Source organism: Sebastes fasciatus, chromosome 11, assembly GCF_043250625.1.
Source record: "Sebastes fasciatus isolate fSebFas1 chromosome 11, fSebFas1.pri, whole genome shotgun sequence".
Lineage (NCBI taxonomy): Eukaryota > Metazoa > Chordata > Actinopteri > Perciformes > Sebastidae > Sebastes > Sebastes fasciatus.
Window position 1 is genome coordinate 19,787,491 of NC_133805.1, and position 19,874 is coordinate 19,807,364.

Below are 19,874 nucleotides of genomic sequence, written 5' to 3' on the forward strand. Positions count from 1 at the left end.
GAGATGCGCCCCCTCAGTGTATGTGCCCTCTCAAAGTAGTGCTATGTTGTTGGATGTTACAGGGACTGTGATAAATGCAGATCTAACTGTTCTGATTGCATAGAAAATATTTTTTTTACTCAGATTTTATGCATATGGTGGCGTGTTCTTTATACTATGACAGTTTTCCTACATTTAAAAAAATCGCAATATATCGCCTTGCTTACAGTATCGCAATATATTGCTATATATAGCTTCAGCCTACACCTTTCGATACATTTGTTTTTCCTATTTTATTTAATGTAGGGCTGTCAAAGTTAATGCGATAACGCGTTAACGCAAATTCGTTTTCAACACCACTAATTTCTTTAACGCATTAATGCAAGCAATCTTCTGGAGATCGTAGCGGGTTTAATTTTAAAGATAGAGTGAAGATACTGGTATCACATGAAACAAGAAATGCGCTAAATTTTGGCGAGGAAAAAAATGTAATTGCCATTTTCAAAGGGGTCCCTTGACCTCTGACCTCAAGATACAATGAATACAAATGTGTTCTATGGGTACCCACGTGTCTCCCCTTTACAGACATGCCCACTTTATGATAATCACATGCAGTTTTTGGTAAGTCATAGTCAAATCAGCACACTGACAGCTGTTGTTGCCTGTTGGGCTTGAGTTTGCCATGTTATGATTTGAGCATATTTTTATGTTAAATGCAGTACCTGTGAGGGTTTCTGGACAATATTTGTCATTGTTTTAAATTGTTAATTGTTTTCCAATAATATTTATATACATTTGCACTCCCATGTTGATAAAAGTATTAAATACTTGCCAAATCTCCCTTTAAGGAACATTTTGAACAGATCAAAAAATGTGCAATTAATCTTGAGTAACTATGGACAATCAAGCGATTAATTGCTATTAAATATTTGAATCGATTGACAGCCCTAATTGAATGCGCTGTTGTTATCTATTTTTAATTATGTGCATTCCTTACGATACATTGTTAATAAGGACCGAAATAAATTACTACTACTGTATTGAATTGTAACCCCTGTATCATGATACGCATCGTATCCCCAGATTCTTGCAAATGCACAGCTCTAGTGTACAGTAGTGAAAGAGTGAGGTCAAATGAGGCATCTCATCATACAGTATAAGATTTGCTACCGGCATGTCAAACTCTTTCCTCCTCGGTACTTCCATGACACATTTCACACCCGTTGAATGGTACGCGTCTATAAATAACCTGTGTGTCAAATGATTTTTGCTGTTCAAGTAACTCCGAGGTCTTAAGGCTGTGTCATCACTATGACCAGTTCATTAGTGACAACACAGCAGAGAGCATGAACTCTCATATCCACAGCATGTTAAATATCTGGCCCATGGTAAACATGGTAGAAATGTGTTTCCAAACATTCCTAGGAATTTGTATTATTGCAGCAAAATGCATACACAAAAGCTTTTATTTCTGCAGATGATAGTAATTAAAGAGAAAAAAGAGTGTTTATCGGTGAAATAGGGGTAATAGAGCTGCCGTCTTTGCTTGGAGTGCCTTCTTTAGATATTTGGGTTAACTGCTTATTTTCATTATTTCGAGTTAAGTGACTTTTCAAGATTCTCCTAATTGGCCCCGGTGGGATTTTGAGCAAAAACCCTTGATGTTCCCATCTCGTTCACATCCTCCCGTAATTGTGACAGTATTATTGTAATCTGTGCAGATAATATTGTTGTATTTTTAACAAGATTCTAGTGTTTGATCGTGGCGAGAGACCGGTTTCATTCCAAGATTTAATTTCCCTTTTTTTTCTGCTGGTCTCTGTTGTCATCTTTGATACTCATCACCACAATCACATGACAGATGGTCCTTTCTGGACCCTCTAAATTATATTTCCAGCTTCAGATTTGTAATTCATCACACTGATGCGTGATCTGCATGCCATCCAAACAAAAGTTGGTGAATTGTTTTACGAGCACCAATGTTTTGTTTTTTTATATATATTATCCGTAAATTAATAATCCATAAGCCAAAGCGTAATAACTAAGGCTTAATCGCATGATTGTCCATGATTATCGCAATTAATTGCAAAATGAATCACTCATTTTTTTATCTCTTCAAAATGCACATAATGTCTGTAAAGGAGATTTGTCAAGTTTTTAATCATCAACATGGGAGTGGGCAAATATGCTTGCTTTATGCAAATGTATGTAAATATCTATTACTGGAAATCAATTAACAACACAAAACAATGACAAATATTGTCCAAAAATCCTCACAGGTACTGCATTTAGCATAAAAGATTAGCATAAATCATATCAATCAAATCATAACTCAAGCCCAACAGGCAACAACAGCTGTCAGTGTGTCAGTGTGCTGACTTGACTATGACTTGCCCTAAACTGCATGTGATTATCATAAAGTGGGCATGTCTGTAATGGGGAGACTCGTGGGTACCCATATAACCCATTTTCATTCACATATCTTTAGGTCAGAGGTCAAAGGATCGTTTTGAATATGGCCAATCTAGCGTAGATCACAACCGTGGTGTAGCTAAACTTTGGTGCAACAGGTAGAGCACTGTTGTCATGAGCACTGTTGTCATGGAGAAAACATAACATAATTACAGGTAAGGCACAATGATACTGTTTATGTGCACCAACATGATCTGCCGGAGGTAAACATTAGCTAGGAGGTGAGGAGCTTGGCAGTAACGTTGTGCCCTTCATATTGTGCAAGCTCAAAGTACCACACCTAGTAAATCATTCACCAGAGTACACAGAGAGAATGGGCACAATGAACAACTGCTGTTGCTCTCACTAATGTCCTGCCAAGGTACAGAGTCAAAGCAGTACGAGGAAGACTTTTTATTTTATAAGATGATGCTGATAAAAATCATGCTGTAACATGAGATCCAAGCCGTAAGCAAAGCCTTTAGGGCATATAGTGGCGTTACAGTTAACTTTAAAATACTTCTAACCTGTTCGATAACAATATCATTTTATAAATCTTATTTGGAAATACCATTAAATTAAACTCAGACTTATAAAAACGTGTTACAGTAGAAACATTCTTTATTGACCATGCAAAATTACAACTTCAACAACTTAATATACACACATGGGAATGTCATGGGAATGATTCCCTTTTTAATTAGCAGGTACAAGGACATTTTGTTTGTTTAGCTTTTCGTGTGTCTGGTCAGGCAGTGTCAGTAACACCTCACTCATCACATTCACGCCCTGGTGCCGACTTTCACAGGATTACTGTCAGTATGTCGCAACAACCTCGATGACACACAGGGCTGAAGCTACGCCCAGTCAACGGTCAGGAGCTGCAGAGGAATGTGTTTGCACAAATACTTACTAAACCAGTGGAAGACAGTCAACAGTATTGTTCAAAACTGATAAATAATTCTGAGCACGTTATTTGAAATGAAGTATGTTCATGTGAAATATTAAAGCAGGCAGTTGTATTATTGTTTTATTTCATTTAGGTATTTAATTTTTCTTTAAAAAATATATCAAAACTAAAAAAACTTAGCACGAAATTTAAACTTAAGCCACACAAATGCTAAATTGCATCATTTACTGTGAACACAGAGGATTGACAATAACCAATATACCCAAAGTTGTTACTCATACAGTAGATAGAAAACCCCGCAGCCCTTCACTGCACCTATCAATACAACTACCATTATGAACCTTCAAAACCAGCCCCATGTGACCTTCTACGAGGAGAAGCAGGTAAAGCCAATGGATGAATGGGTGGTTGGGAAACCAAGACTCTAAAGGCAAACAACACGTAACACGCGACACAAAGTATGTACAACCGACTGCATAGTTTTCAGTGCAAAAGACTTTTGCCAAAAAGCAGCAAGGTAAAAAAAAAACTAACAACAAAAAGTGATAGCAGAGCAGTGCGCACACACTGACGCCACCTGCTTGTTCGTTTTCTCATTCATGTTCAGGGGCACACCAAGCATTCAGATCCCAGGCCTTTTCCACATCCTGCTCAGTGAAAAGTAAACACCATTCTTTTCAGAGCTTCATTGTTCATGTCTTGTTGCACACAGCTCCTAGAGTTTTGAACTTTGGTCCGAGCGTGTTTAGGAAGTCAAGGTTATCGTCGTCGCCAATGTCGCTGCAGCATCCCACAGAGCCAGCTGCAGAGCCCACCCCCTCGAACCCGTAGGAGTGGACGATGTCGTCGGCGTACCGTCCGTCCTCGTCTGTTCCAAAATAGGTCAGCTTCTGCAAGACAAAATGGAAGGTAGAGGAAGCGTGTTATTACTCAGTGTGGACTAAGCCTGAGCGATAGGATGGGAGATACTACACCATGTGATAACACAATGCTGCTCAGGATATGACTGGCAGTCAGATATTACACAGAGAAATAATATCTCTCACCAGGAAGTTGAGAAATAATAAAGTTTACGGAGGATACTATCACGGCTTAGAGAACAAGATTATATTGCACAGGAGAGTTAGCTAGGCTCTCACAGATAAAAAAAAAAAAAAAAGTTATTAAACCTCAGAGAATGGAAGGTGTACACATCTGGACACATTTAATTCTGCCAAGTTCTCTCACTTTTTGTGCTTCCTTCCACTCTTAAGGCCTTTACACACCAGGGGCGTGACGAATAAACGACATGAAAATGCGGAATACTCGCCTATTATATGTCTAAGGCTTTTATTTTGAAAGGTAAGAGCGGAAGAAGTGGATCTGGTCTGCGCTGCATTTGTCAAGGTTCAAAGGAGTAATGCTGTGTTCAGACCAAGAGCGAAGCACACTATCTTAGCTCTGGTTGACTACAGACAGCTACAAAAATGATTTCCACCATTTCTAATTCAACAACATGACAACGTCAGCGACAACAGGAGAAGATTCTCAACGCTGATAGGCTTTCGCGACACAGCGTCACACGAATTTGTAGATTGAGTTGAAATATTTCAACTTCCACGAATATGCAACTTTTGTGTCGCCCCTGCACGAATTTGCATCTATTCGCCTCTTTGCATTGACTTTGTATGTAATCACGATGCAGGAAAACTTCACTTAGCTCTTGGTGTAAACACACTATAATAAAGTTTGCTGTCTTGGTTCGGACTACATAGCCTCCGTGTTGTTGTTTCACAAATATAGGAGCAACTCAACGCATTCTGCGCAACGCGATTGGTTGATGCCTTTATTAAAGCTCAGAAAAATCAAACTTGTTCTGAAAAAAATGTACATCACTTTTTTGCCATGTAATATTTGCGTTCTGTGTGAAAGTATTAAGTTGGAAAAAAATATATTGACGTACCAATTAATCGCACGAAAAAACGCCCCGTTGTGTAAAGGCCTTTAGACACCTCTTTTTTGTTGTACTATATATATATATATATACAACTAACTATAAAACTATAAGTAACTATAAAACAACATTACCTGGTGTAGATAGCGGCCATTTGTTTCCCAGTTGTGAAGAAAAGCTGTGTCCTGGGCGAGATATCTGTTGTCAAAGCTTGCACCGTTAAATGTACCCATAAGTTGACCTCCACCTACCGACTGAGTACCAAACTGGTTATACTGGCTAGAGTAGTAATTCTGCATATCGGATGTGACACCATCGGACGTGTACATCCCATTGTCATGTATGCTTTGGCCTCCCATTGTGCTGGTGCTCTTGTTCCCAATCCATCCTGCATTCACCGCAGAACCTTTAACAGAGCCCTTCACTAGTGTTTCAACTGCTTTAGTGGGAACATTGATGAGACTCGAATCCTGTAGAGAAAAACAATAAAACAAAAATGAGCAATCAAGTAACAATTAAATAAATGAAGCAAAAGAGAAAAAAGAGAGAAAAAAAATAAGGTTTCTTTACACGGGTATGAACCAAGGCAATGCCTTCATTATTATGTCCTTACCACTTCTTCCCCTGGGGCCTCGGTGTTTGATTTGAGCAGGATTCCACCGCTGTCTGCTTCGTCTTCAAGCTTCATGTTTTCTCTCTTTGTCACACAGAAAAATGCAAGCAGTAGGCCTGAAATAACAAAGCAAGTATGTTAGAAATGAATGCACATGGAGCGCATTTTATAACAAACAGTGCTCCACGTGTGGTAGACATCACACGAGTGAGCATAATGGAATTATACACTGTGTAATAATACTACCACATATCATTGCTCTGTGCCCAATATACAATGCATAATTCAGACAGAACCTCTAAGTTTCTATCACTCTTCTCGCACTTTTACACATGCATGAGCACAAAATTCCTGTTTCATTATCTACACAGTGTAGCCTCACAATTCTGCTGGCAAGAGTATAGCAGTGGGGGAACTCACAGAGCAGTAGGAGGAGAAGCAGAGGCAACAACATAGCCAGTAAAGCCAGTGGCCCCAATGACATAGAGCTTTGGTTGGCCAAGCAGACTCCATTCGCGCACTGGCAGATCCTCACTTTCGCCGTCTGTGTTTTGCCATTGCCCTGCAGATCTGTAATGTCCAAGGGAACATTGTATATCCCTGTAGGAAGCTCTTTCATGTGCTTCAACGTGGCTGCTGTGTCTGTGGAGGAAACAAATGTCAAAATGAAGTTTCTCTGAGAAATAGTAAACGCAACACTGTGCAGAACACTTTAAACTTGAATTGAATTTTTCAGGACAGATCAAAGTACTGTACTTAGGTACTTTCATTTTCTGCTCATTTATGGCTTTTTTTTATTGAATTTTTTTACTTTACTTTGCTATATTTTAAAGGCTAATTTAGTTTTTACTGCACTACTTTAATTTGACAGCTATAGTACAAAACAAAAAATTAGCCCTTAAAATATGTTCCCAAAAATCCCAAAAAGCCAATGGGACTTTTCCATTGGGTTTTGCAGAATCAAAAAGCTAACATTAGGCTATAAACGAACTACACCAAGGTCTCGGAGCGCGAGTATACACAACGAGACTGTAAAGGTAGACGAGTCGGTGTGATGGCGTTTAGTAGTTTGATTTAGCCACTTGTTAGCAACCGCTTTTCTTAAGACACATAAAGGCTTCAAAATTCACACGTGGGGTATTTATTGATGTATTTCATATCGTAGAACAAAACGTTAATATCTCTTAAACTTGTGTTAACCACAGACCTTATTTTAGGCATCTAACTAAAAACCCATTAAAAAAAAAAAACATTGACTTACAAGTGAGGGAACCAGAAGTACTAAAATGCTAACTCATTTCTGGGTTTTAGGACTCATTCCTGTAGCACTCTATGATATTGATCCAATAATGTATTATGCTGTAATATAACTAATGGGTCATTCTGCTGCATGATAAGTACTTGTACTTTTCAAACTATTAGTACATTTTGCAGGTGATACGTCTGTACTTAATAGATTAGATAAGTAAAATTTTGAATGCAGGACTTTAACTTGTAATGGCGTATATGGCAATACAGTGTGGTATTGCTACTTTTACTTAGATAAATGATCTGAATTCCTCTTCCACCACATGTCGGTATCAGCCTCAAAAAATCATCATCAGCCAAGCTGTAAACAATCAACTTTATGCCTGACTCTGGCTCGTTCACTGGCCATTGTGTAAGTGGTTTATTTTGATAGCTTTCACAAAAAAAGTCAATATTTCAATGAATAACTGAGACTTGGGTTATGCTGTGTAAGTAGTTCGCGTATTTCTTACAGAGCTTTTACAGATGTTTTTCGACAATGTTTTGTTAAACATGTCTCCAGTTTTGTTTTGTATTCTTAAACAGATGTAAATCAAATAAAAATACAACCACCTACCATTAAATCCAATGACAGACCATGTGGCATCATCATCACTGTCTGGCAAACTAAATCTGAAGGGGGAAGAAAAGGGACTCTGGTCGTTGTCTTCAGCCACAACCAGCACAGAGCCAAGCTCTCCTTCCTTCTCACACAACAACCTCTCGCTGGTAGGGAGCATCGGCACGTTGTCGTTGACGTCCTCCACCACAAGGATGACTGTTCCCGTTCCCGTCTTGGAGCCTGAAATACACGAGTATTACATGACATAAGACAAAACAGGGCATGTCGACACTAGAAAAAAATAGATAGACCAATTTGGTTGTGTCCTGACATCACCTTGGATGAGATTAATTATTATTTGGAAATCTCAAATTTCTGACAAGCATCTGGGATATGAGCCCAATTTTCACCATCACATCTGAGAACTGTGAGTCATTGTGAATGACTCGTCTTATCACATCGTGTCAACAGGTGAGACAAAAGTCAAGACATGATGTTTGTTCAGACAGATACCGGTGAGGGTGGGGCTGGTGTTCCTAATAACTTTGGGCTAGTGTAACAATACCGCCAAAAGGCGTGAAGGTGACGTCTGTGTCGATTTGACATGCAGACTACACACTTTCCCACCTACACACTTTTCCTTTTTCTTGGTGACGTTCTAATGGATATTTACCAAACCCAACGGAGACAGAGTGAGTTTGAAAAACAGGTTATAGATGTGAGTAAAGAATTAGTCAGCAGCTCAGTGTTGAGGCCTGTGTTTGCTTCATTAGTCAAGTGGTTATAAGTTTCAGCAGAATTATGGAAATACAGGAGATATACTTGAACGTATGCTATTATCTGAGCAATATAAGTATGTTTTTTTGTGTCATAATAACGGCTTGGGTTCTGTATGTAGTCTTATAGAAGTCATGGAAAAGGAAATGTACAAGCAACTTACTGGCATCAACAACGCTCATGGGGATGCTGTAAAGTCCATCTACGACAAACGGTGACTCTCTGTCAATTGTGTTTGTAACCTTCAGCTCTCCGTTATTTCTGTCGACACTGATCCAGGAACCTGGGTCGTTGCCCTTGTAATACCTGAGAGAGGGTGGAAGAAAAAGTACTTGTGTATTAGGAGCACATTCTTCAGTTCAGCAGTGAAAGTCTGCCCTCCAGTGTTTAAGAGAAGTAACTTGAGTTGGGGTCTTGAGCAATAGCTGCAGTTGTGTCTGTTATCAGCCAATCTGTACCACAGGAAAGCAAAATATAAATATAAGATCGCTTACATGAGGCCGTCGCCGCTATTGGTCTCAGGATCCACAGCTGTGTAACTTCCTATCACCGTGCCGTTTGGTGTGTTCTCTTTGACAACGATGCGGAGAGTAGGAGTCGAGAACGCTGGACCCTCGTCTTCATTGAGGACATTGACGTCCACGGGGATTGACAGCAATGCGGCCGTGGTGCCAATCAGCTCAGCTTGATTACGTGCCCTAATCTCAAGTTTTATATTTTTGTTCTTCTCATAATCTAAGGCCTGGAAAAACAGGAAGTGAGTGTATTGTAAATACAAATTTGTTGTCAATACTGTGATATAAACCTTGACTTTCAATTACTATTATTATTATTATTATTATTATTATTATTATTATTAATAATAATAATAATAATAATAAAAGTAATTGAAAGTCAATTATTATTAGTCAATTATTATTATTATTAATAATAATAATATGAAATCTCACTCACCTTTGAGACATAGAGAAGCCCCTCGTTTGTTTTGTTGTCAGTATCGATTCTGAAATTTTCATTATCATTTCCTTTAGCGATGACAAATTTCGAAATCCAGTTTGGTGTGTTTATTAAATCCTTGTCTTCAATGGGAATTCGGAGGATAAGTTTTTCTTTTTCGTTTTCTTTGACATCGACTGCATACTAAAGGAAACAAAAAGTGTGTTACTTAAATTAGACAACCAAGACAACAAGTTCAAAACACCCTGATAACACTAAGACTTTATATAAAATGCACCTGTTGTGTTTCATTTTATCGTCACAAAACTTTAAGATGCGATTTCAAGATGTGAAATCTGTTTGAAATTGCTTTGCACTTACAGACACTTTTGTGAAAGTCGGTGGATTGTCGTTGATATCACCAACAGTAATGGTTGCTGTTGCTGTGTTGGACAGACCAGTTACTGCACCTTCCATATCTTGGATTTTTACTATCACCAAATGCTTATCTTTTACCTAAAGACAAAATGTGATAAAAAGGTAAATAACATGTTAAGATGAGGCAAAAGAGCAAGAACATTTTTGTGTTTCAAAGTATGGTGCTGGTGCTCACCTCTCTGTCCAGGGTGTTGGTTACCGTGGTGATGACACCTGTGTCTTTATTGATGGCAAACAGGTCTAATCCTGTCAAGAGAGTATACTTGATCTTGACATGGAGGGATCCTCGTTTGTCTCTGTCTGTAGCATCCACCAACCCCACCACTGTCCCTGTGGTGGAAAACATAAAGTTTATTCTCACCCACACTGAAGATCAAATACCGCCGGATTACTGGTGTGTATTTCATGTTCCTTACCTACGACGCTTTGCTCGAGCACAGTAAATGGTTGTAGGTTATTGAATTGGGGAGCGTTGTCATTCACATCATCTATTTCTATATGGATGTCCAAAGAGTCGTCTGTCTCCACTTTCGTGTTTTTGTCGAAAACTCTGGTTGTTAACTGTGAAGGAAAAAAAGAGTCAATTTTACAGGGTTAACATCATATCATATAGGGGTGTAAGAAAATATAGAAAATATAGCATATCGCAACATGTTTTGTGATACTGTATCGTTTCTCAAAAACACTGACTGTATGGATTTTTAACCAATATAGTTTACATGCAAAGATTAACTGAGTCAATACTTTTCACTACACCGTTTCATTTGCATTTGTTGGATATTACAGGGACTGTGATAAATGAAAATGCGATCCCACTGTTCTGATTGCATAAAAAAAGTAAACTTTTTTACCTCAGATTTTATAATTATATGGTGGTGTGATCTTTATACTATGATAGTTTTCCTAAAAATAGATGAATCAACATAATAAACATTTTGGTTTCACACTAGAGCTGAAACTGTTATTTAATTCATTGTTTGAATCGTTTTTCAGGTAAAAATGCCAAAACATTACTGTATGACAGTAATGACAGAAAAGACATTTTAAAGACCAAGAATACTTTTTTGGAGAAGATTATTTTCATATTAATCGATAGGGGAAATAATTAGCCATGGGTGGATTGATACTGTGGTAACACTACTTCGATACTCACAAGCTACACATTTGGTATTGATTCCTTAAAAAATATATTGATAATAAAGTTATTTAATACAAACGTGGGTGGCTGCATCACTTCCAAAAATGTTTCACTACTTTTGTATAATATTTGTGTCAAAACAGCATTGACATATTTCACTGGCCCATGTCACATGACTGTGGAAACCATGTGACATCAGAACCCAAATCAACTATTAAACTATTAAATTAATCTCCAACTGTTTTGATAATGTATTAGCCAGCTTGAGTAATTTTTTAAGAAAAAAAAGTCAAAATTCTCTGATTCCAGCTTCTTAAATGTGAATATTTTCTGGTTTCTTTACTCCTCTATGACAGTAAACTGAATAGCTTTGAGTTGTGGACAAAACGTGAACGAGGACGTCATTTTGGGCTTTCAGAAACACTGATCGACATTTTTCTAATCGATTAATCAAGAAAATAATCAACAGATTAATCGGCAATGAAATAATCGTTAGTTGCAGCCCTAAAACGTGGTGTGGTGCTACTTGTCACCTGTACATAAAAATACAGCAAGATGCACTATTTTTGACAGTAAGTGTCACAAGTAACCTTTTTTAACATTTTTATTTAACTGTATTCTTATTTGCTTTTGTGGTAAATGTATTATTAATGGATGGTATGTGTCATGTGATTTGCCTTTGAGTGTAATAATCTTTTCTTTTCTAAACTACACTATTATTTTGAAAAATCACATACCTTATTTAAAGCTTCAGTAGGCAGTATATTTTTGGCATCATTGGGCAAAAATTCTATAATAACCTTTCATCATATTGTAATTCAAGTGTTCTGAGAGATAACTAGACTTCTGCACCTCCTCATGGCTCTGTTTTCAGACTTTAGAAAATCTAGCCCGTGACGGGAGACTTTGGCCAATCACAGGTCATTTCAGAGAGAGAGAGCGTTCCTATTGGCTGTGCTCCGGCTGGTGGGCGGTGCTTGGTATTTCCTCAACTGTTCTCAACAGGGCTGCCGGGTCAGAAACGTTCTGATTTTACAGCTAAACAGTACACTACAAGATGTTTCTGAAAACATCTGAGGCGAGAAATAGGCATAACAGTAACAGAATATTAATTCATATTTGATCAGCGATGCCTAGTTTGACAGCTGCTCAGAGACGGCAGCTGGACGGCGGACTCCAGCTCAGCTCTGATTGGTTGTTTTCCTCCGGTCTGTGAAATCTTACAAACGACGATTAGGAGCACCGGAGGACACTTTTTTTAATCGTATTTGCTCCATTTCTACCCACTGCAGCTTTAATAAATACTCCGCATCTGTATCGTATTCAAAAAGTTTGGTATCGGCCATCATCCCTAGAAATAATCATTAGTTGCCGCCCTTTTTTCACACTCACTGTAAATGCTGGGTACTCCTCCCGATCTATTGGGCCGTGCACAGTCAACATGGCAGTATTGGTGTCGAGAGTAAACAATCCCACTGGATGCTGGTCGGCACCAGCTCCACTGATGGTGTAGTACACATTGCGATTTTGTTCAGAGTCCGATACAATCTGCAAACAGAAAAACCAACAAATTCAAACATATAATTACAGATGTCAGTAGACTGAAGGAATCAATTGAGACCTCAAAGGAATTAATCACTGCACAAAGTCAGCAGAAAGTGAAGTTATTATAATAGGTGTGTCTGGTTGTGTGAATCACATAATCTGGGGGGGGAAACATGACAGAAGGAGAGGCAAGTGTAAAATAAGGGAATGTGTAGAATTGTGTTAAAAAGTCATGTATAAATCTCATATATATCTAAAATTTCCAAGATTACCCTTTCAATTTCTTTTGGATAAGGTCCATTGTCATTCTCCAGTATGTTGAAGGGTGGAGGACTCCAGCGTCTCTTGGATCTCTTCAGGAAGCCTGTGGGCGACTGAGACATGCCAACAAACTCATTACTTTCACATTCTGTCATGTAGAAACCTGTTTTTATAAAAAGCACACAATCATGCGTAATCGTACCTTTCTTTTCACCCTCCTGTTGTTGCGGTGAACAAGGTGGACTACCATCTCACTTTCCAATCCACTGCTGTCCTGAGCCCTCACAGAAAATGTCCGCCCTTCTCCTGCGTCCACTTCTACATCTGCTACAGCCTCTATTACTCCATTACTTGATATTGTGAAGCTTTTGTCGCTCAAAGTGAAGCGCGTTGATTTGGCGTCGCAGTCGGGACTAGTTTCAACTAAAAAAAAAAACGAGAGAGAAAGAGAAAGAGAGAGAGAAATGTGACTACAAAACCAAAAGCAAATACAGGAAAGAAGTTTGAAAAATGTTCGATAAAGAATTCATGAAGAAATAAGTCTATAATAAGTGAAGTACCTGTTGTGATTTTGGATCCAGTTGGAATAGTTTCTGGCACAATAACGCGCAGAGAGTCCGTGTTAAAACACGACTCCACACCGGACAGGATCTGAAGGAGAAAGTCGCTCTTAAAGTTCAGTTTTTAAATAAAGTGAATGAAAAGTGACCCCCTTTAACAGCATATAATTACATTATAACAACACTTGACAAAAGGTACGCTACTGTAACGCTATATTTGTATCCATAAATACTAGTACAGAGGATATAAAGCTACTTACCAAAGCCAAGCCGATGTGGAGAATTAAAACATTCGCCATTTTTTTGCAAAACTTTTTTAATGGACTTTGTCCGTGAGAGAAAAAAAGCTGAACTCCACCGAGAGCGACTCAGTCCAAAAGAGTGACAGATGATGGCTTTGCGTCGGCGTTAAAAGTCGTCTATTCCTCCTTCACTTGTGTGCTGTGAAGTGAATGTGAATGGGGGGGGTGGGGGGCTGGACAGACTTTACTGTGAGCCGCTGCTATCTGTCGCTACGAGTAGTGAGTCAACAGACACAGAGACACACCTTTAGAGCCACACCCAGAGCCTCCCTGCTAAAGATCCGCAGGCGAAAGCACCTCAGGGGCTGTTGCTGCTCACTGTTATGTTGCACGTCAACTCCTTTGCAACAACTTTGCATTTGTATATTTTCTGCCAGCAGGGGGAAATATTGCTTAATGCCAGATTTTTTATTTTTTTTTATATTTTATTTTCAATTTTTTTTGTTATATACAAAACATACAAAACACAAACTCACACAAATATGGCTCCAAATTCCCTCCCTATATCCCACCCACATACAAACTGCAAAACCATATACTCAAGAGGAGTAGGCTAGTTAACTATCAATTGAATTAAAAAGGATATAGAAAAAACTAATTAAATACACAAATAAAGAAATCATGCAGTTGCAAATGCAGTTTTCTGACTTATTCAGATGACTAATGATAATAATAATAATACATTTTATTTATATAGCGCTTTTCTGGATCCTCAAAGACACTTTACACAGAAAAAAATGATCCTAAAAACAAGGACATCATAAAAACATAAAAATATAAAAACACACAATATTAATTACACATTAAAGGCAGTTCTAAAAAGGTGAGTTTTGATTAGTGATTTGAATGTAGACAGGTTGGTGCAGTCTCTGATGTGTTTGGGGAGTGAGTTCCAGAGGGATGGGGTGGCTATGGAAAAAAATGATGTATCAAGTCTGATAATTTTCTTATATCAAATCCGATATAGGTGTTGGTAAGGAGTCCATTTGGGTTAAATAGGGTTGCCAAATCTTCAGAAAGGTGTTGTGTTAATTTCTCAGGGTATATGTGATCTTTTCAAGTGGAATGCAGCTGTTCATTTCCAGAAGCGATCTAGATATGAGGAGATGGGAATCAGACTTCCATGTAATTGCTATACATTTCCTGGCGATGCATAGATAGAGCTATTTCTAAAAACTTTTTTTCAAAGTTTCTTAAAGGTGTACTAATGACTGTGAAATACCCCTAATAAGCAAATTTGAGGATCCAATTGGAAGGCAAATCCTGTAAGTCTTGTCATAATGTCAGAGAAGTCCTGCCAAAAGATGTTAGCTTAATGCCAGATTAAGTAATTCTGTAAATTTAAAATGACACAAGGCATCAAATCAAAGCTGTAATTTCCCATGATTTTCTTATTCTTATTATTGTACCATATGAAAAGCACTATAATGTCTTGCAGGTGTATTATATACTATTAATGCTGAGCAGGTGCTTTTAAGTGGTGCAAGCTACAGAGGAAAAAGTAAAAGTTTTAGATTTTCTTTTTTGCATTATCCTTGTTTGTTTGTCTGCTTGTTTTTCTGGTCTGAGAAACCTCTCCCAGGTTCACACAAACACAGAGAGAAAGTGACCTTCATGCCCCTCCTCTCTCCTCTGCAGCACCACTGGTAGGAGGAACAGAATGGCGCTCCCATCGCTTAACGCCCGCAGGAATGTGTGCTGAATGAAGCCTGCTTGTGGGGGGAGGCTCTGCCTCTCCCACAGCGAAAGCACTCACTATCTCTATAAACTGCTGATAAAAAGTGAGAGCCCTGAACACTGGGCCTGTGTCCTTTAATGCATGTCCCAGTTGGATCTACTGTAATGGAGTTAGACTGTGTCTAAAAGTTCACGGGGAAGTCAAACTATGTGGGGCTGCTAACAGGAAAGGTGAGACAAATGTCAGGAAGACTGCGCTGCTGTGAGTCATGGGCGTGGACGTAATGAAAAGGCTTGGTGCTGGGAGTCTTTTAACAGTAGATGCAAAACAGACTCAGCAAAATGTGTCGCTCCCGAGCTAAAATGAAAGTGAGTTACGGACGTGCTCAGGCTTTAGTGTGTGTATAGAGTACACAGAATAGTGTTTGAACAGATAAATTTGTTATGTTTCTGCTTATTCTATAAGTGACAGTCTGACCTCTCCCTCCCACACTTTCCACTCATTAGGTCATACTGTGGTCAAATCAGTCACTACAGACGTGTTTTAGGTTGTGCAAATATGCATTACTTAATGACTTTTCTGCTGAATAGTGCAGTTCGAAGAAAGCCAAATGTGATTAATTTCTCAGACTCAATTTTGGAACTTCAAAAGACGCGAAGACAACAAAATGTCTTAACGTCACTGTAGTGTAACTTCCATGGAATGAGGAATGAGTCCTTAAACCTGGAAATGAGTTGGCAGTTCTGGTTTCCTTGTTTTTTGAATGTTTTTTTTAGTTAGATGCCTGAAATGAGGTCTGTGGTTAACACAAGATTAAGAGATTTTAACGTTTTGTTCTACGACATAAATCACGTCAGTAAATACATCACTTTACATGTCTTAAGAAAGGCGGTTGCTGTCAAGTAGTTAAGTGAGACTACTAAACGTCAGTCTCGGGGCTACTTGCAACGTTCCAGTAGCTGACGTAACACAGAGTTTATATTCTGCAGTAATCCAAAATCCAATGGAAAAATCCCATTGGCTTTTTGTCAGGGAACCAGGGCCTACAAAAATGCGTCATCCCTGCACCATTCTATTCACCTTGAACTGGATTGCGCAGTGTAGTAGCAGGGTGTGCTCAGACATTTGAACACATCTGTTTTGTACTGTCATTATCTTCCCAGGTATTATACACTAAGAGTATCAATATCATGTTGCGAAATAGTTCGGAGGAAACCGCCTGCATGAGAACAACAAATCATGAGTGATGCCAGGAATTGACACACATACATACATGATGTTTCCAGATAACGCATTTAAAAGTTGAAACGGTTGAGGCGGTTGTTTTTTGTTCTGTTTATGACAGTGACATATTTGGACATAACTGTATGCCTGCGATGTTAAAGTTTCTCACCTGGTGCCACTACTGCACCCTTCTTTCCACTCCCGTGAGTGCCAGCGAGAGGCCGAGCAGAGCAATCACGTCATATGCGATGGTTAGTATTTGGGTGAGACAAATTGCTCAGTGGTGACTAGTAGCTGTCTGATTATTAGTATGTCATTTGTAATACTGGTCCCATGGAAACACATGAAAAGTTGTAATCAAACATAACAAAATATTCACCTGCCAGTTACCAGTTAAAGGTCCCATATTGTAAAAAGTGAGATTTTCATGTCTTTTATATTATAAAACAGGTTTAAGTGCTTTATAAATACTGTTAAACTATCAAAATGCTCAATATACAGAGAAATACACAACCCGTAAATCAGAAATTGTACATTTGAAACAAGCCGTTAGGATTTCTCTCCATTTGTGATGTCAGAAATATACAATATTTAGACCATTACACGGTTTTAAACGTAAACATTCTGAATGCGTCCCAGTTTATTTCCTGTTGCAGTGTATGTAAAAAACATCAGCTGAAAGGAAGTAAACATGGGCCCAAACTGTTACCTAGCAACGCAATTCCATTGCAATTCTGTTGAAATGCATTAAAACGGTGCGTTTCAGACAGAGGGTAGATACAGGTATATTCAGACAGACAGTACGAGGAAAACAAACGTTTTTTTGAACATTGCAGCATGTAAACATGTTCTAGTAGAAACACAAAATACAAGTATGAACCTGAAAATGAGCATGATATAGGACCTTTAAGTTACCAGTTTCTTAAAGCCAGGCACACCTATCTGATACTACAACTGCGACAGCTCTACAATACATTCTACCTAAATGAAGGTTATGTGTTCAAGTTGTGTTGTTTTAGAGAGGTGTTGATTCAACTTCATGGTCATTTTTGCTTTTGAATTACAGCAGGAACGCCATCAAGAAGATCATAGATGCCACAGAGAAGGCGTTGAGATAGCTGTGGATCAAGCAGGGTGATCCTACACAATCCATGGGTCGCCTGGGCGAAGGTGTCTGATGTTGACAGACCCGTCGAGACATCCGCTGACCTCAAGGTCACAATGATGTGTCCAAGATGCATCAAAAGATGTGTGTTAAAACCTACGTAGTTATACTGAGGTGTTTGTAATATGTAGTTTTCCCTTATTGATTATAAGTGGACAAGATATGAGAAAAACTCTCAGTATAACACGATACAATTTGACCATAATGTTGACCTCTTTAAAAGAGTTTCAACAAAAATGGAACATTATAACCTTCATGAAGGTTGGATTTAAGGCAGAGCTGTCATATTGACTGCATTAGTCTTAGGGAGGTGTACTTAATAAACTGACAACTGAGTGTAATCTAAACCACATAGAAATCTGGATGGTCTACCTCAAGAAAATGTGCATGTGTACTGAAAGTTACTGTTTTAATAGGGACTAATACACTGCATGATTACAACTAATGCCTAAGATAATATCCTTACTAATATACCACACCTATACCCCAGTTACTGGTGTGATAAAATTGCCATTACATAACACACCAATAGTAAGGTAGTTTTATGTCTCTGAGGACACTGAAATGTGGTTTGGTCACTCCAACTGGACAGACTCGACACACCCAGCTCATGTGACATGACTCGCTGTGCTGCATTTTCAGAACTCACTAACCATAAATTAAAGAGACGCAACGTATCTTTTTATCTGAGGTGCAGCTTTCCATCACATATTTGTCTTGCGTCACACGGTACCGTCGAAACCACCCATTCACCTTTGCGCTCATACTGCTGTTACACAGCCAATGAAGAATAAAGTATTGCTCAAAAAGCAATCACTCTCATTGTGAGTAAAAAATGACACCGGGGTTAAATGTGAGCTTTACTATCAGACAAAATAATTTGCAGTAACTAATGGCTTAATCAGGCAAGATAAAACCGATACTGTATTTCCTCTCCCACACACCTTTGACCACGGGGAGTCAACGTTTCATGTATCCTGGCAACACAAACTCTTTTTTTTACCCTCCTTGTTTCTCTGTTAAACAAACTCACCAACGCCCACATGCACACACACTCCCACTGTCCAGCATGCAGCTGAGTTGCTGCACTCTTTGGGAATTTCCCAGGCACAGGTGAAGTTTTACATATGAGTGAGAAAAGTTAGAAGGACTCTTACTTTTTTAATTTTTTAACTGAATATAAAAATCACAAATTAAAAACAGACTTAATCACATACTGCAGAGGTCAAGACGGAAACTAATTGTTACCCTTACGAAAAAGTAGTATACTTCAAGTTTATTTTATGAAGTATACATAAGTAAAGTTTAAAGTATACATAAGTAAAGTATACTTTATACTATTTCCAAAGTATACTTTATGTAATAAGTATACTAATATCAATGTACTAGTAGTATACTTTTAAGTGTACTACTTTAATGCTTCTTGGGAATAAATTGGCCCACTTTTTAGTTTATAAAAGTACACTTTTAAGTATACTTTAAGTGTAAGAATAATACACATCAAGTTGTATTTTGTACTGCAAGTATAATAATAGTTTATTAGTTTTATTGAAGCCCACTTTTTAGTTTATGAGAGTAGACTTTAAAGTCTACTCTCAGTTATCTACCAATTTAATAGTTTTTATACTGCAAGTATACTTGTAGCCCATTTTATAATTTATAAAAGTGCACTTTAAAGTATACGCTCACTAAACTACTAGTTTAATAGTTTTTATATTGCAAGTACACTTGCAGCCCACTTTTTTAGCAGAGATTGGAGTCTGCTACTTAAGAATACTTAATTAAGTATATCTCGATCAAAAGATGAAGTACAAGTAGGCCTATAAGCCAAATAGACTTGTCTGTATACTTTTGTTAAGTATATCTCTGATAAGTACATAAAAAAGTAATGTACGCTCTTATTTTAAGGTTAAAAGAAGTATACTAATAGCACACTTGAATAAACTTCTTCCTGGTGAGGGTAAGCATTGTTTTGATCCACAAAAACATGATTTCCCAATAAAAGTCTTGGTTTTGGCCACATGTTGTATACTCTGGAGTGATTTCCTCTCAAGTCCAGACTGCCTTTTGTTTCCTAGTGCAGTCAGAGACAATAGGCTGAACACAAAATGTTAC

General features: G+C 38.2%; 1 protein-coding gene across 1 annotated transcript; it reads right to left on the reverse strand.

Annotated features, from left to right (window-relative positions):
* Positions 1-3,030: 3,030 nt before the first annotated feature.
* Positions 3,031-13,851, reverse strand: dsc2l (desmocollin 2 like). Its single transcript, XM_074651403.1, has 16 exons — positions 13,651-13,851; positions 13,391-13,481; positions 13,033-13,253; positions 12,842-12,943; positions 12,417-12,572; positions 10,303-10,447; positions 10,062-10,216; positions 9,830-9,964; positions 9,467-9,652; positions 9,007-9,254; positions 8,676-8,818; positions 7,751-7,975; positions 6,307-6,528; positions 5,887-6,002; positions 5,408-5,743; positions 3,031-4,230 (listed from the first exon to the last, which is right to left on the reverse strand). The coding sequence occupies exons 1-16, from the start codon at positions 13,687-13,689 to the stop codon at positions 4,033-4,035; spliced, it is 2,718 nt and encodes a 905-aa protein (XP_074507504.1). The 5' UTR covers positions 13,690-13,851; the 3' UTR covers positions 3,031-4,032.
* Positions 13,852-19,874: the final 6,023 nt, after the last annotated feature.

Coding starts and splice junctions, on each gene's coding strand:
- dsc2l (XM_074651403.1), bottom strand. CDS start 13,689: ATGGCGAATGTTTTAATTCTCCACATCGGCTTGGCTTTG. Junction 10,448..12,416: donor AGGAGTACCCAGCATTTACA/GTGAGTGTGAAA, acceptor TTTCCTTCACAG/TTAACAACCAGAGTTTTCGA. Junction 9,653..9,829: donor CGACTTTCACAAAAGTGTCT/GTAAGTGCAAAG, acceptor TGTTTCCTTTAG/TATGCAGTCGATGTCAAAGA.